At 37.6% G+C, this 17,813-nt stretch overlaps 5 protein-coding genes across 6 annotated transcripts in view; 3 read left to right on the top strand and 2 right to left on the bottom strand.

The window, feature by feature from the left end:
- The window catches only part of LOC108764579 (mitochondrial import inner membrane translocase subunit TIM44), a 76,625-nt gene that overhangs the window by 22,306 nt on the left and 36,506 nt on the right, over positions 1-17,813 (bottom strand). The gene's annotated exons all lie outside the window — the stretch shown is intronic.
- On the bottom strand, positions 934-3,993 carry Faf2 (Fas-associated factor 2). The gene is made up of 8 exons (XM_018512878.1): positions 3,912-3,993; positions 3,743-3,823; positions 3,044-3,269; positions 2,594-2,780; positions 2,207-2,380; positions 2,019-2,114; positions 1,583-1,895; positions 934-1,232 (listed from the first exon to the last, which is right to left on the bottom strand). The coding sequence occupies exons 1-8, from the start codon at positions 3,972-3,974 to the stop codon at positions 1,068-1,070; spliced, it is 1,305 nt and encodes a 434-aa protein (XP_018368380.1). The 5' UTR covers positions 3,975-3,993; the 3' UTR covers positions 934-1,067.
- Positions 4,077-4,440, top strand: LOC108764587 (uncharacterized). The gene has a single exon (XM_018512891.1). It carries the CDS (start codon positions 4,087-4,089, stop codon positions 4,426-4,428), a length of 342 nt encoding a protein of 113 aa, XP_018368393.1. The 5' UTR covers positions 4,077-4,086; the 3' UTR covers positions 4,429-4,440.
- Positions 4,553-6,798, top strand: LOC108764580 (IC cytokine homolog beag). Its single transcript, XM_018512877.1, has 3 exons — positions 4,553-4,667; positions 4,764-5,270; positions 5,518-6,798. Exons 2-3 carry the CDS (start codon positions 4,782-4,784, stop codon positions 6,607-6,609), a joined length of 1,581 nt encoding a protein of 526 aa, XP_018368379.1. The 5' UTR covers positions 4,553-4,667; positions 4,764-4,781; the 3' UTR covers positions 6,610-6,798.
- Positions 8,255-14,168, top strand: LOC108764578 (cytosolic 10-formyltetrahydrofolate dehydrogenase). Of its 2 annotated transcripts, XM_018512874.1 has the most exons (8): positions 8,491-8,557; positions 9,258-9,301; positions 9,611-9,752; positions 9,945-10,179; positions 11,225-11,901; positions 12,141-12,555; positions 12,628-13,286; positions 13,475-14,168. In XM_018512874.1, exons 3-8 carry the CDS (start codon positions 9,617-9,619, stop codon positions 14,050-14,052), a joined length of 2,700 nt encoding a protein of 899 aa, XP_018368376.1. In that variant the 5' UTR covers positions 8,491-8,557; positions 9,258-9,301; positions 9,611-9,616; the 3' UTR covers positions 14,053-14,168. The 2 variants fall into 2 exon arrangements, with proteins under 2 accessions (XP_018368375.1, XP_018368376.1); XM_018512873.1 differs by lacking the exon at positions 9,258-9,301 and having other exon boundaries at positions 8,255-8,557.

The following is a 17,813-nucleotide window of genomic DNA, read 5'->3' as shown; positions in this document are numbered from 1 at the left end:
TATATATATATATATATATCTCATAGCAATATAAAAAGAAACAGAATTTATCGGATGTAAAACAGGAAACAGTTGCGTAAAATTGTGAAACAATGTTGCCATTGTTCTGTAAGTAAATATGACTAAACCGGTTGAATAATCAATAAAAAATTCAATGCTTTTTTTATCAGGTATATCAAACATACAGTTAGGCGAGTTACACATTTTTTTTCGTTAAATCAAAATATTATATAATACTTATAACTGATTAAAATAGTCAAAAATTTTTCTATCAAAATCTATACGTGGAATTTATTCATGGAATTTATTAATCATTCTCTTGATATCAATTCTTATTCTGGATCACGAAAGTATCAAACGAATACACCTGCTATCAATAATGAACCGATTGCACAATAAACACGTATTAAAAAAGACTTTGCTCCCCCCCCTTACATATATAGTTAATTATATTGGACAAATTTGGTGTATGTCACAGGGAAATAAATAGATAAATTTACAGAAGTGTGTTCAGACAGATGTATCCAAGCATTGAAATTCATCCGTAAAATGTACGTATCACTTTATATATATATATGACACCGTTTAGTATTAGTGTTAGAAGATATAAAAGAAATATCTTGTACATTTTTTTACGAGATCGTTTTGTTACACAAAAAAATTTAAATATATTCCTATCTATATTTTCTTTTTTTTAAATATACGAAATGCATTTTTTAAATAAATGCGGTGGTCAAAATACCGATTGTTAATTTAAATAAGCTGCATGTATAGACACATCTTTTTCCCCCTTCTTTTGATTCCTATCTTTTGGTATATTTTGTGTAATTATATTTTTCATCCAGTAAAGTATATCTCACATAAAGTACTAGAATGTATCAAATATATATATATATATATATATGTGTGTCTGTATGTATATATATATATGTGTGTGTGGTATGCATCTTATGTGTATATGCTGCATGAGCTTGTATCCCTTGACAAGTGTCTTTCATGACAGTATCATTTTTCTTGTGGAATGATACTAGAACTTGAAGAATGTCATATCGAAATATTGATCGCAATTAGTCGTCTAGATCGTTAACGTGAAGAACCTCTCTGTGGGTTAAACCGGCATCCGATAGAGTCGAAATGTCTCTACAAGGATAGAGGACTCTTCTCGGATAGCTCGTTGTTATCTCGAAACTCGCTGGAGAATCTGGTTGGCTGAATATCCAATGATAAACATCCTGAAAAAAAAAAAATCTTATTTTCATTACATGCCATTGTTTTTGTTAAGTCAATAATAATAAATGGCACATAATTGAATGTGTACAAGTGCATGTACAAATTTTTGAAAATTTTTCATATATAATAAATTCTAATTAAGAATATTTTTATGATTATTTGTCGATCCCGAAACACAGCCCAAACTAAAGTTGGAATACTTAAATTTATTTGAGCTGGAAATTGTCAAATTTACACAAAAATATTGTTGGGTACCAAGACTGCTTTGACCGAATAAGACCTTCACTTATTTGTTGAACATTTTTTGGTCGATTTTCACTTACTACTGTTTATAATTGTTCATACTACTTACCTTGATTGTATCAGTCATAAGAAATCTTCTTTTCATTGTTCTCTCTCCAAGTTTAATCTGAAGATGACATGCATGGGGATTAGATGGTTCCGGCTCGAGGGGAACTTTGCTAATAGTCCGTTCTTTCTCGAGACGTATACGTTGAATTTCCAATTCCTGAGCGTCCAATTCTTCCTTTTCTCGGGCCTCTTGCTCCTCGCGTGCTTTTCGTTCCTCCTCTCTTCTGCGATCCTTCTCTTGATCAGCGCGTAACGATTCCTCATAAGCGCGATCCTGTTGTTGTCGGAGCGATTGCGCCGCGCTACGTTCTGCCCTAAAATAAAACACAAACATCAGCAGATGTTCATAAGATAACTTTTAATCAATTTTATCTAGCTCTTTTTTTTCTCTTGCAAAGATTAAGATATTTACAAATTTTACGAAAAATTTCAATTACCTTTCTCGACGTGCTTGGATAAGATTGATTTCATTACGTTCTATGATAGTTTGCAATCGCGACATTAAATCAGAAGAAGATGGCGCGCCTTCCAATCTGTAAAAAAAAAAAAATACATCAATTAAATTTTAAATACTGAAAAGTTATACAAACGTTTGTTTCAAAGTATGCAGATTAGTCTTACGTACCGACCGACTATTGTCATTCTATTGTCCTTTAATACAATAAGCGCTAGGAAAGGATATGAACCCGATTTGAGCGCTTCCGCGACTTTATAACCCTCTCCAGATTTTACGTTACATGCCCAAAACAAAGTATGTATGTTTATATATCTTATTACTTCAGGATCGGACAATGTATTTCTGAAAAAAATGTATCTTGTGTAGAATTCATATCATCATATGACATCCAACATATGACATCCAATAGCCAATAGAATTTGTTTCTTGGAGACAAAATGAAGCTATAACTAGAACCAAATTCTTTTATTGGATATGATATCAGATGTGCACAGTATTAATCCATCTTTATTGTGTGTTTTGTATATATACTATCTATTAGAATCTTAAGATTACCTGCACCATTGGTCGACCTCCTGTGCTTCATCTTTATGCAGATATACCAAGAGAAATCTTAATTCTTGTTTTGCATCCGAAAGAGCTTGACTGTAGGAGCCCTGGTAAAATACTGGGTGGATATTACCATAACGCTCCTCATAAGATCTAATAAAGTTGACTACATCTTCCACTGGATCGGAGGACACTTGAAAGATATTATTTATTTGCTTCAATTAGCGTATGAATCATAAATCTGCATGTGATTACAAGGATAATAATTAGCAAAATTAATTTTAATCAATTTGCAATCAGTAAATTATTTTACAAGATTTTAATTAAATCTTGCATATACATGCTATATAATGTAAGTGGAAATATTTGCTTCTAAAAATTTCCTATATAAATGTCTTTCTTGATTCTTAAAAAAAGGAATTAATTCATGATAATGTATGATTGTACATTACTTACCAGGTCTAACATTTCTTTTAAATATTGCAAAAAGTAACTGCAGGATACTGCTCACTAGATTATAACACATGGAAAAAATATAGGATAAGAGACCACCACCTCCACCAGAGCTTCCAGGATAACTAAAATAAATTCTTGAACTACTGTCATCTACGACTTGGGGTGGGCGGGCACGCGAGTCCTGTGCATACATAGATGGTCTGCCTTCATACAAATTTAATTGCTCCTACAACATAGAGAAATATTTTGAATCATACAAATTGGAGCTTCATCATACTTTGCATCACATATGTGAGGTTTCCACAAGCTATTTATTATTGGCAACGTAGAAAATTATTAATGGTAAATAAGTACATTGCTTGTCACAAAAAGATGTAATTTTATCCACAGTTAGTCATTTAAGATAATATTCAATATTTTGTGGAAGTTAGAAATCTTAAAATGTTGGGCTATGCTCCAAGACTTTACTGTGGCGAGAAGAGTAACTCAAGGGTTAGTTTTTATAATTGGTCGTTTCAAAACAGTCTCAAGTAATGTCTTCAGATGTTACAAATAGGTCACAGAACTATATTCACTACTAAAGAGAGAAAAAAAGAAAAATACCCAAGAGTAAATTCTTTTACTCATTGTCAGAGTAAAATTTTGGAACGCAATCCAGCGAGAATAAATTAAGAGATATAAAAGAGAAATATAATGTACTTGAACCGCCACTTCCAAATTCCAATTGTGCCTCTGCAAAACGTCTCTGCATACCGAAAGATCTTCGATACCGGTGAGGTCCTGCGGATCATTACGTGACATCATTCACGATATCGCATAGGAATAATGCGCGTGATTTTAATAAGATAAGAAACGAGCAAGATTGTACCTGAAACTGCAGTACTTTTTCGGTTTGATCGCCGCTGAGCTCCCCCAAAGCGAGGTCTGCCATTGCGACGTTTTCTGTCCGACAAATCGAGGGAACGAGATGTTTGAAAAAATCCGGTTGTCGTGAACGCGTAGTTACATCGAACTCATCAGCTGATGTAAGGATCGCATACACGATGCAGGTTATAACGCGAGGTCGTAACCATTTGGATACACGAGTGTCTCCGGCGGCAGTTAACCTCCAGCGTTGTTCAAGTCAAGCGACGAAGTCCCTCGAGACGTCACGACGCGATTTGCCTCATTTCTCCGCTACATACACGATGTTTTCCGACGTCATGGCTCTCCACGGTAAAATTTACAACTTCAAGATCGTCCTCATGCACAGTCATGCACAGTGCGACTCGGGAAAAGGCGACCTGGCGACGTCGACAGCAACCAACGGTCGGTATGATACCTCTCGTCCTCTCGGGATTGTCGGGCTTCGCTATTGGCGGACTGTGTTTTCCGAAATTCCCTAAATGTCGTACGTTGGGAGGAGATGGAACTCTACATGTTACTATAGGAACATTTGCTTAATGCAAAAGAACTCTACATTGGTATCCCTGCATTCGGAGATGGCTTTAAATAAACTAACCTATAAATCGTACCGATCCTTGACGTAGATACATGTAAATGTAAATATACAAACTTGCTTGACATTTTGGATATCGTGCAGGGATTGTTATTTTGCGTTTTACAATTTTCAACAACTCTAAAGGTAAATGTTTCACTTTTTTGGAAAAAGTTTGATTATTTTAAATCATGGTGTTTTTTCCTATAATTTTAATGATTCTAACTTTGCTTCTGACACCAGGAAAAACTGTCAGCCAAGATGCCTGAAACGGAGGAAGAGGTGGGTATGTCCGTTCGCTTGACGAACGATGATTTCCGAAAGCTCCTGATGACTCCAAGGGCGTCAGTGCCCTCAGCTACTCCAGCCTCCGTGCCAGGTACAGTAAGGGATGCAAGTGCAAAAACTGCCCAAACGCCCCAAGTCAGCGGAGGCAGCCGGGCCGAGTTGCGAAGGAAGAAAAAGAGCTTCTATGCGAAATTAAAGAAGCAGGAAGAGGATAAGATGGCTGAGCTCGCTGAGAAATACAGAGATCGTGCGAGAGAACGCAGGGACGGTACCAATCAAGATTATCAGGCAGAAGATCCCATGAATAATGCTAGTGCTTACCGAGCTGTTGCACCTGACCTAAAATCTGGCATGGATGCTGCAGAGCGCAGGAGACAGATGATTCAACAGTCTAAATTCTTGGGTGGTGACATGGAGCACACTCACTTGGTCAAAGGCTTGGATTACGCTCTTCTGCAGAAGGTATAATGCCTTCAGGATTTTGTTATCTTCATTTTATTGCTTTATTAAAGTTTTAAAAAAAATTGACTGTAGAAAATTTATTGCAATATAGATATATTGAATCAATTTATTTATCAGTCATTTAAAGTCATTAAAAAATTTGAGTATACAAAGTATACAGATGATAGTATGCATTCTAATCTTAAATTCTATTTTAACTCACATTCAATGTATATTCGTAAATAATATAATACCATATATTTTATAGGTACGCAGTGAAATTGAAGCAAAAGAACATGAGCAAGAGCAGGAGTTGGAGAAACTGGTGAAGCCAAAGGAGAAGACAAAGAAAGAACCACTTCCGGAGAAGAAAGATGACGAGATGCAATTCAAGACCAAGATCGGTCGAAACGTGTACAAGACAATCATGACCATGAAATCTAAGCAAATTGAAAGGAATGAACTCTTTACGCCAGGTCGCATGGCATATGTGATCGAGCTGGATGACGAAAATGCCGACGTCGACATACCGACGACCCTTATCAGAAGCAAGGCGGACGTGCCTACGATCGACAATACACCAACTCTCACAACCAATGATATCGTAATAAATAAATTGGCTCAGATACTGTCATACTTGCGCCAGGGAAGCCGTCACAGCAAGAAGGGCAAGAAACTGAAGGACGGACGCGGTCGTGGCGACGAACTGAACGAACTCGACATCCAGTCACGTCAGCCCGTTGCTGATGAAAGCATTTATGGCGACATTGGCGATTATGTGCCGACGATGATGAGCAAAAAGGATGTGCAGCTGCGCGAGAAGAAGAAGGGTTCGTACTTTGATAAGCCCGAACCGAATCTGGACACTGATGACAAGGCAAACGCACCTCAGTTGCCAAACGCGTTGCAGCCGAACGCGATTGCCGTTGCAGTTGTTGCAGCAGATAGCAATGCGCCGAAAAAGGGTGCATTGCTGAACAAACTCGCGGCCGAACCGGAAGGATACGCCGAGTGTTATCCAGGTTTAGATGAGATGCAAGACGCTATCGATGATTCGGACGATGAAGTGGATTATACGAAGATGGATCTAGGTAACAAAAAGGGCCCGATAGGTCGCTGGGACTTTGACACGCCCGAGGAATACAGCGAATATATGAACAACAAGGAGGCGTTGCCTAAAGCAGCCTTTCAGTACGGCGTGAAGATGGCTGATGGTAGACGCACCAGAAAGTACAATAAAGAGAAGAATGAAAAGGCAGAACTCGATCGCGAATGGCAAAAGATCCAGAACATTATGAACAAGAGGAAACCGACAACGGCGATCGAGGGCGCATCTGAATTTAAAGTACCACGATATTGAGCGTTCTATTCGACTAGCGAATCTGTATTTTCAGTTTATCGCATAAACGGAAAGTCCCAAGAATCTAAAACTGTTATCTCAAAATTGTTACGTGTTAGATGTGAAGAAAAATCGCTTTATTATGAGAAATGATTTTTTTTTTATTTGTATAAATACAATAAAATTTTTCGCGAATTTTTGAATTATCTCCTATCGCGACAAATTTTTAAATATATATATATATATATATATAATATGAATAAATTATTATTCAAATAAATACACTATATAATAAATTTATTCTTATATAAAACTATATGCTGATAAATTCATGGTATACAGTTTATCAAATAAGTTATTAGCATAGTTAATATTAATGAAGCAGTCAACAAGAACCAACTTGAATAACAAAATTGTATATGTTGTATCATATGTTGTAGACATTTAATCTAGTTTTACATTAATTCATACAATAATTTGTTTTACGAAATAGTTTTCTAAGTGTTAGGTATATGCATACATATTTAGCCCGAATGTAGTATATAATATAAAAATATATAACACCTATACATATATAATTAATAATTTTCATATGCATTAATCATTTTATTTTCCAATTATTAAATCCTTAAAGTTATATCTTGTTACTGTCTTCACTTTAATTAAGGAATTTAAAAGCAACGTAAACATTAACGAGTACAAGTTTTTATGAGTGCGAAGAAGACGTGTCTGTTTGTCCGAAAAAATTCATTTGGCTTATTTTAAAGAAAATGTAATTTTTTTCGGTATGCATATATAGTTTAAACGGTCCTTTATGAAATGAGGACGTTGTTAAACGAGTTATGTAACAGGATTACAACGTGATGACCGATCGTTTTCGTGGAATTACGAATTACGGATGCGTGAAATAGATAATATTAAATATGTACTTTACGTTCACATGGTCTTGTGATAAAGATCGTGTAACCTTACCGAGCAGAGTGACCCGAAACCGGTTCGCGGCGGTTCGAAAATGCTAGTATAAACACAAATTTATCGACGAGACTTTTTGCTTCTTTGTGAACTAATGATCTCAAAACCGGCGAATCTTTCCTTTTAACTGGAACAAGCCGGTTTGCACTTACATCAGTTCGCGTTTTACGATTAGAAAGTCATTGGCGTTATAGAAAAAAATCTCCGGTCAATTCTGATTCGATCTTACATTTGACGTAAATAAATTTAAATCACTATCAGTATTTGCTTAAGAAATGACCTACGTTGCAAATATAGTTTTGCAAATTCATTCTGGGTTGAGATCAATTTAGAAACGAGAGAGAAAACAAGATTTCATATTTTTCTAGTCAAACGATTATTTTTTATTGAATATATTTTTCTATAATATCATTAATAAAATAAAAAGAAAATTTGCGCGTTATTAAACGCACTCGGCTTTTTGTTTCTTATTCTTTGCAATTCATATTATTTAATAATAAATATACTGTTGTCAAGAATATTTTATGATAGAATAGTGTTTTATCGTTGTCCGATTTATATAACAAATAAATGAATTCTCGATATGGAATGATCTCATTCTGCTAATTAAAAACTGCTGAATTTGTTAATTAATAGTCTAGTATTATGAGAAAAAAATGTCATTTAAACGTAAGCTTGGTCGCATGGCTTTGAATAGTTTATTAGAACGTGACATAGAGATAATGGAAGTCCATCGAGGAAAGAAAATATTTTCGATCTTGACCCTCGTTTAACTGATATCGATATCGTCCACGTATATATATGCAACTGCTTTTACCCGGGTGTTCACAGTTCGAGCAAGGAAGCTGATTGTGATCGTTGCACAGTTTCACTCCAAGTGCAATCAGTGAGAAAAGTGAAGGCGCAACGTGGACATATCCCGCGATACACCTACATTCTGCAACTGATGCTGGCCCTCAAGAATCTCGTTTGGCGGCGCAACCTCGTCTTGAATATCGTAAGTCCAATAAATCCTGTTCCATCGAAATTCAAGAGAGTGGCGACAAAATTTGACTCTATGAAGCATACACGAGAGATACGAATTTCTCTCTTGCGTTATTTTGCCAATTATTAGAGTAAAACGCTTCTTATAATGTGTTAAATATCATAACGATCGTATTGGTGTAACATAAAATGTAACATATAACGTACGTCACTCACAAAGAATGCGATATCCAGGTAATACATAGATTAGATATAGGTATAGGGCAATATTGTAAGTGTCGTAACACGGTCCTAATATCGACGTAATTTGTTATTCAGTGTTCTTTTTTTTCTAAATATACCAATCCTATAAGCGCATAATATTATTTAATATTTTAAGCATATTCTTAGACTATTAAATGTACATAATGCTTAAAATAATATTATGCGTCTATAAGGAAGTGACAGTGACATTGTAGTCACATGTAAATTTATAATTCTATCCTTTTATCGTAATAAGATTTAGATATTTTTGTTCGTTTAATTTTAATAATTGGCTTCTGCATGATCGGTATTTCCTGTTAATATTAATTTATATTTTATGACTAATTAATATGACATCACTCACGTTTTTTTTTTATACGGTAATGGTGTCGCGTATGCGCGATTAATTATATTAATAGGGGCTTCGCGGTGATATCCTGTAAATAAGCTTCGTAAATGTATATTTACAGCCTGTATAAACTGCTACTGAACAGAGAGACTAAACCCTGGATAGGTATGTAAATTGAACATTATTTAATTAATGTATTTACTAATGAAATAATTAAAACGTTCAATATTAACGCATTGTTAAAGATACCTGATAAAAAGCTAATTTTTTCTGTAACGTAAAGATAATATAAATATAAATCGATGAACTATTTAACAGATTGATGGTATAATAAATTATTTCAACGATGACATTATTTACAATTATAGTATTTATCTCACTTAAGAGTTTGATTTAATTTTCAACGAAAATTTCGAGAGTGATAGTACATAGAAATTAATAAAATCTTTTACAAATGATAATCCTGAAAATCAGTCGACGATGGCGCAACTCAAGGTGGCTATCATCGGACAAAGTCCATTCGCGGCGGAAGTCTACAAACTTTTACGACAGAATGGACATCAGGTGACCGGAGTGTTTACGATTCCGGATAAAGGAAACCGCGAGGATCCTCTAGGTATCAGAGCTTTGATTAAAATTATTAATCGTATTATAAATCTTCTCGAGTTTTATATATATACATATATCAGGATTATCCATTGGCTGTTTCTTCGAGATCTTTGATTTAAAAAAAAAACGTGAAGAATTTCGGATATTCAATGAATGATCGTGCGGTTTACATTTCGCCTTATCACTATTTCGATCGCAGCTACTACTGCCAAGGCTGATAACACGCCGGTCTTCAAGATCAAGGCTTGGAGGAGCAAGGGAGTGACCTTGCCGGAAATCCTGGAGCTATACAAGGGCATCGAGGTGGATCTCAATGTCCTTCCCTTCTGCAGTCAGTACATCCCCATGGAAGTCATTAATCATCCTCGTCACCGAAGCATATGTTATCATCCGTCCTTATTACCCAGACACAGAGGCGCGAGCGCTATAAGCTGGTGAGTTCTTCTCACTTCGATCACCACGTGTCTTTGATTCTCTTGGAAATTTTCCAGAGATCGAGAATACAAAAGTGTTGTTATAGAAAGATCTACAGTGGAACATTTTTGATCTTGTAAGAGTGGGAACTTCCCGCGCAATCAATCCGAAGAAAATGCAGAGCCATCACGAAGACATAGAGTTATATATAGTTGAATAACGAATTTTACATTTCGGACTTACAGTGACAGTAAGACTGTAACAAAAAAGTCCTCGTCATCTGCTACCTTCGAATGAGCCACGAGTATCAAATGATGCGAAATAAAATAATTTACTTTAGAAGAGTCGTACACAGTGTCCATATCTTTTAAGGATTATGTTAATACGTACATCTGCAGTTACTTGTTTATTTTTAGACTTAGCTCATGCTAGAGTTGACAAGTCAGTCGGTCGCGATATCATGTCTGTCGATATCGGCGCGCCGCAACAACCGGTTCGCCGCGGTTTTCGTGCTCCAGATTATGAGGCGAAACTACTTTCTCGCTGAAAACGCGCCGATAATGACAACGATAATAAGAGACCACGAGCTCGCCATATGATCCCCTCGAACTGCGCGTGAGCACGTATCGCGCGCATTTTATTACACTTTGACCGATGATATTATACATTTTCGGCATTCTCTCCTTCTCGTACCTAATTTTTCTTGTTTATCCGCCAAATAAACTAAAATCGCATTTCCTTCTAATGCCATTATTTTAATCTCGGTTCAACTAACTGTTCATCTTTTTCCTAGTTCTAAGAATTAGATGCCCAAGCAGAACAACAAGTTGTTATAATGTCAAAATGATCATTAAAAGTCATTTTTCAATCATTTCCGATTTATTTTAATGTCATTTTGATGTTATCTTACCTTGTTATTCTGCTTGGGTGCAGAAGAATAAGTTGAACTGAAATTAAAGTTAATCTAAATTAGCAGAAGCGAACAGAGGGATTGAAAAAATTATATAATTCTTTAATCAATTATTTTTGCTTTCTTATTTTAAACTAATCTATCTCGCGTTTCAGGACTTTGATTCAAGGAGATAAAACCGCAGGATTTTCGATTTTCTGGGCGGACGATGGCTTGGATACTGGGCCAATTCTCCTCCAAGAATCCTGCAAAGTGGAGCCGAATGATACGGTGGACAGTTTGTACAATAATTTCCTCTATCCGGAGGGTATCAAAGCCATGGGTGATGCCGTGAACCTCGTCGCCAAAGGGACTGCGCCTATGGTGCCACAACCAGCGGAGGGTGCGACTTACGATCCCTTGCTGAACAAGAAAGAACTCCAGAAGATCGACTGGACAAAGCCGGCGAAGGAACTTCACGATTTTATTCGTGGTCTGGACAGTACACCGGGAGCTTGGACGACGCTGGATGGCGAGGAAGTGCGACTCTTCGGATCATCTTTGTGGAGCGATAAGCAACCAGAAGTCGAGAAGACGGTCAATCTCGAGGAGCGAAAAGGAATCGTTCATCAGAGAGGTTTGCTGATCAAAGCTGTTGACGGACAATTCATTAATGTGGAGAGAATCAAAACTGGAACCAAGACCATTCATGCCAGCAAATATGGGCAGGTTAACGATAGCCAGGTTGTGGAGTTTACGGAAGAAGAGTTAAATATCACCAACAGCCTGCGTCAAATTTGGACAGATATACTCAGAATTGATGTCGACGAAGATACAGATTTCTTTGTTTCCGGTAAGCTTAAAGATTTTTTATAAATGCCAAATTTAATTTATATATTTGAATTTCAATATAAATTTTTATTCATTGGATAGCTATCAGTTAAATACACATTTATTATGTTAAGTTGAAGATTTATATATTGTATAATAAATATTAATTTTGATTTTTTGTTCGCTATTGTCATTATTTTGTGATAAATTAACTACACGTGACAAGAAGTTTGAATTAATCTTACGAAATTTTTGTCGCAGGTGGAGGCAGCATGGACGTGGTACGACTAGTCGAGGAAGTCAAGGACAATTTCGGCGTTAGTCTGCAGAACATCGACGTCTTCATGGCACCGGTCTTCAAGGAATTCGCCACGACGGTTATACTCACCGCTCGGGGAAATTTAGCCGCGAAGGAGATCAAGTACGACGCGATGGAGATGCAGGTGAACAACATGACTCTGAGATTCCCCAGGCAACTCTTCATCGACGGCGAGTTCGTTAACGGCCACGGTAATCCTGTCAACACGATAAATCCTCACGACGAAAGCGTAATCTGCTCGGTAGAAAGCGGAAATGCCGACGATGTCGATCGAGCCGTCAGAGCCGCCAAAAAAGCCTTTGAGGAGGGTGAATGGGGCAAAATTAGTGCCAGGGAGCGTGGAGCTTTATTGTTCAAGTAAGAGACTAATCATCCCGTTCAAACAAAGATTTATTTCCAATTCTTCACATTTCTTTTATCGTCTTCTAGATTGGCGGATTTGATGGAAGAGCACAAGGAAGAACTGGCTACTCTGGAGACTCTGGACTCTGGCGCGGTTTATACTCTCGCTCTGAAAACCCACGTAGGCATGTCTATTGAGACCTGGCGCTACTTCGCCGGCTGGTGCGACAAGATTCAAGGTTCAACCATACCCATCTCGCATGCCCGTCCGAACCGGAATCTTACATTCACGCGGCGTGAACCGATCGGCGTTTGTGGCCTGGTCACTCCGTGGAACTACCCGCTGATGATGCTGTCGTGGAAGATGGCGGCCTGCCTAGCGGCCGGCAACACCGTGGTAATGAAACCGGCTCAGGCATCACCCCTAACAGCCTTGAAATTCGCCGAACTGTCCGCACGTGCTGGAATTCCACCCGGAGTCATTAATATCGTCTGCGGAGTCGGCAGTGCCGTCGGAAACGCTATAGTGGGGCATCCGTTGATCAGAAAGCTGGGCTTCACCGGCTCCACGCAGATCGGTCAAACCATCATGAGATGTTGTGCCGATAGTAACCTGAAGAAAGTGTCATTGGAGCTTGGTGGTAAAAGTCCCCTCGTCATCTTCGAAGACGCAGACATGCAACAAGCGGTCAGGATCGGCATGGGCAGTGTGTTCTTCAATAAAGGAGAAAACTGCATCGCCGCCGGTAAGAAACTACTTCTTATATTTCTTTTATTTTGGAGTCCAAGCAAAATAAACGGCTTTTTAAATAATCATACAATAGATAGCATAAAGTTAAATATCCCAAAAATATACGCTCGTTGATATAAGAGATAGGATTTAATCTTCAAATATAATCAAATTGTCTATTATTAATTTTTTTTCGTCCCAAAGGCCGACTTTTTGTTGAGGAGACTATTCATGACGAGTTCGTGAGACGTGTGGTTGACGAGATAAAGAAGATTACCATCGGTAATCCGCTGGAGAGAAGCACGGCTCACGGGCCGCAGAATCACAAGGCTCATTTGGACAAACTCCTCGAGTTCGTGCAGAGCGGAGTCGAAGAGGGCGCGAAGTTGGTCTACGGCGGCAAAAGGTTGAATCGTCCCGGCTGGTACTTTGAACCGACCGTATTCACGGAAGTCGAGGACAACATGTACATTGCCAAGGAAGAATCTTTTGGTCCAGTAATGGTGATCTCCAAATTCAGCTCGAAGAACATCGATCAGATGATCGCGCGGGCAAACAACACCGAATTTGGTCTGGCCTCGGGGGTTCTTACCAAGGACATCAGCAGGGCGCTCAGATTTGCAGAGAAAATCGAGGCTGGCACAGTATTCATCAACACGTACAACAAGACGGATGTAGCAGCACCGTTCGGCGGCTTCAAGATGTCTGGATTCGGCAAGGATTTGGGACAGGAGGCTCTTAACGAATATCTCAAGACGAAGACGGTTACCGTTGAGTACTAACGATCATTATCCGAGAACATTGTAATATATGGTATCATGGATGTGTACACTCTAAATTTCTTGCAGTGAAATCTCACTCCAAGAGAGTGAAAATACAATCACCTTTGAAAATAAGTGAAAATATGTCACTCTTTTTCAGAAAGTGAAGAGTGGTTGTATTTTCACTTTCTTGGAGTGAGATTTTACTGCAAGAAATTTAGAGTGTAATGACGTATATCGTCGCATGTGATGTTGTATCTAGATCTTACAAAGTTTCTTTAACAAAACTGAACGAGTCTTACGTTTAAAGATAAAAAATTAATATACATTCGCGCGCCACATTTACTCATTTCCTCTTTACATACTACATATATTATTTATACATTGAATAAACCTATCATAAATTAAAAGGCCGATAAGATTAAATCAAATAAGAAAAAGAATCTTATTTTCAGTCAAAGTGGATGCTGATGCTTGATAATATTCAAATACAAATTTATATATAAACGTTATCTCGAGCATCAGCATCCGCTTTAACTGAAAATAGGATTCTTTCTTTTATTTGATTTATACAAATAAACTTGTTTCTATAACTGTTTTTTTCTGTCTCTTTAATAACCAAAAACAAATGATCGACTTTTTTTAAGCATTAATAATTAAGCTTTGTTTGCTTCGTCAATTTTTATACGATAAAATCTTAAAATCTCACGATACATCAACGATGTATTTAGTCATTTTACAATGACCATTCTTACATCTTGTTGCAACCATCGAAAAGAAAAACCGCTCGACGTGGGAAAGCACGTTTCAAGGCAACGAAACGAGAGGACGAAACGGGACCTTTACGAGTTAACGAAGGGAGATTGTGGATCTCGCTCCCACGCGTACGGGGTGTACAAATAGTTTTTACAGCGGATCGCCTTCTATCCCGAGGTTCCAGATGTTACTTGATTTTTTGTCTTAGAACACACAAGTGTGCTCCGCGCGTTGCAAGTATAAGGCTCATTCGCGTTCCTATAGCGCTTCATCTTGCTCGACCTTGTCTCTCCGAACGACCAATCGCAAACGATCATTCATGGCATTTTAAACACGAAACTGGAGACTATCTGAAAGAAAATAGGATGCAAGTGTTTTCTTAGAGACAAGCCAAAATATTTCAAGAATCAGATTTTGTAACAATTAGAGTATTAGATTAATGAGAATTAATTTTAAATTGTTTCTTCTTTATCAATTCCGTTTTTATTGATTACTTTTTAAAATCTATTTACAGACAAATAATTTTTTTATCTATTTAACAAAATAAACCAGAAAGAGGAGGGAGAACAAAATTAATGATAATTATATAAATGAAAAAAGTTTCCATAAATTTTTTAGATCCGTCAGAACAGAAGAAAAATAAGTAAATGAGCAAGGCAAATTTTTGTCGATTGTAGGTAGAAAACTTCTGAGACGTTTAGAAGCGTAAATGTGTTACTTGATAATAGTTTCCGGAGGTCAGCAATGGGCCCGCTGTTTCGTCTTTGTGTATGAACAGGCATTGTGCCCTGTATGAGTCATCAGGGGACGGTTCAAACGATCGGGTGCAACGCGGGCGCAGTACCTGAGAGAGGTCTGTGAAAGGGTCTGCTATGAAAATTCCCCCTGTGTAGGTGCACACGGTCAATAACCCAGTCGACGAACAGCTGTTCCTATAAGTATGTCCCTCCCTTTCTTCGGCCACTGTTTCTTACATCTTTACCCTCAGCCACCCTTCGACCTCAGGTCTTCATCCGTCTGGCAAATAAAGGCTCTCTCTAGAAAGCTCATGCAGTTGTAGTTTTTAGTTTGTAGAGAACGTTCGAGTTTTCTTGAAAATTCCTCAAACACACGAATATACAAATGTTAATTTCTTGGGTAAAACAGAAATTTTATACTGACTCCAATTTTAATTCTAAAATATAATCACACACACACACTTAAATACTCGATAAAAAGAATGAAATAATTGTTCTATTTTGAAAAGAAAGAAAGAGGCGCACATGTTATCTGTGAAATTAATTTAGAATCGAGCTCTCTCTCTTTTTGAAACAAATGTGACATTTAATTTTCATCAGAAAGTCTAAATTTTATAGACGAGCTCAAATAAGGAGTTCTGGAGTGACATAACGGCTTTGATATTTTGGGCCTAATTTTGAGTGTACGCGGGGGCCTAATTCGAAAGCGTGCGCAACCGGCACGGCTGGTCTGGCCCAGAATTATTCATCGTAGACAGGAAATGCAAATTCCATCGTGTCCCCTCATGTTATAGGACAGTGCTCTTTGACCTTATCTCGATCCCTTTTAAGAGCGAGAATTCTCGCCTTTATGAAAATTTCGTCTTCGGACTTTTTCTTTCAAGTTCCTTTCATGAATGCATTTATTTCCTATATATATATATATATCTGTATAATGTACAATATATTTGTAATTAATTTATATTTAAATCTAAACAATTTTCTTCTTCACACATTCTATCTGCCTTAATTCCAGATATAAACATATATTAATTCTTTATTTATAAAATGTGACGTTATTTAATCTTTAAAAATAAGAAACGCTCTTTCGAAAAAATTATTTTTCATTAAGTTTATAAAGTATATGTAAAATTGGAATAAAAATTCTAGAAATACAACGCGGTGTCAGTAAAAATCGTTTTACCACTTTTTATTATGTTAGAACAAATTCTAAAGTTTTTTCACGATGTGTGATACGTCCAAGTAAAAATTGCAAATTTTGTTTTTTCCCAATTTCGGTACATTTTACCTCGAGATTCTATTGTATTTCGGGGGTCATGGTATGCGACCTCGCATGTCGCAATTTACAAAGTTGAAAGAAGATCCCGGACCCCTTGAAGGAAGGGGACCGAATGAGAGTTCCCGGGCACCACGTGTGCGCCCGTTTTCTCTCGCTCTTCTTCTCTCATTCTCTCTTCGCACCCTCCCGACGGCAGTTCCCTTTCCGCTCGCGCGCGCTCAGCTCGTGCGGATTCCGCTCGCAATCAAATCAGTCGTTCTCGAGATGCCGCGTGCGATGGTTGTCAGGTCGTGTAGTGTGAGCGACACTCATCGTGTCGCCGTGGAACAAAAAGTATATTGCGATATGTAACATACTGTATTATTATTATCATTGTTGGGAAGGGAAAAATATTGCGGCCGCGATTCCCCGCGAGTATCCGCCGGTATCACGTCGGGCGGAAACGAGTATCTTCCTCCCGCGGGACGCACGTTTCATGTACTGGGTGTCGCGTGTATAAGGAACGCGTGGAATCCTCGATGATGGGAAGTGCTTGGGACGATGTTGTAAATGTTCAAGAATTTTCTTCCTAATTTTGTAACACTAAACCTTCCTTTATAAAGGACACACGGATCGTATTTTTATTTTTATGATTATCTTCCTTAAATTTTCTCGCATAATTTTTAGTTGACGTATGTATTTGTATTGTGCATTTAATATAAAGAGAAATTTTAACACCTTAATCACACTAGAGACTCAGTATTGCGAACCGAAAGTATGTTGCGCGCATGATCGCCGCGTGTGAATGAATTATAAATTGAACGGCAGTTTATCGTGATGGTTGCGTAAACGAGTATTAAAAAAACGTTACAAAACCACGTCGTGTCATCGGGACTTGCGTTGATTCGGCTGCGAGAAAAATAAACTGAAACGCGCGGGTTATGAGTCACTCCAACAATGCGTTCCGACTGCGATTTCCTCTCTCTCTCTCTCTCTCTCTCTCTCTCTCTCTCTCTCTCTCTCTCTCTCTC

Source organism: Trachymyrmex cornetzi, unplaced genomic scaffold (genome assembly GCF_001594075.2).
Source record: "Trachymyrmex cornetzi isolate Tcor2-1 unplaced genomic scaffold, Tcor1.1 scaffold44, whole genome shotgun sequence".
NCBI lineage: Eukaryota > Metazoa > Arthropoda > Insecta > Hymenoptera > Formicidae > Trachymyrmex > Trachymyrmex cornetzi.
Note: the sequence above shows the minus strand (reverse complement) of the source record. Positions and strands in the feature narration are given on the sequence as shown.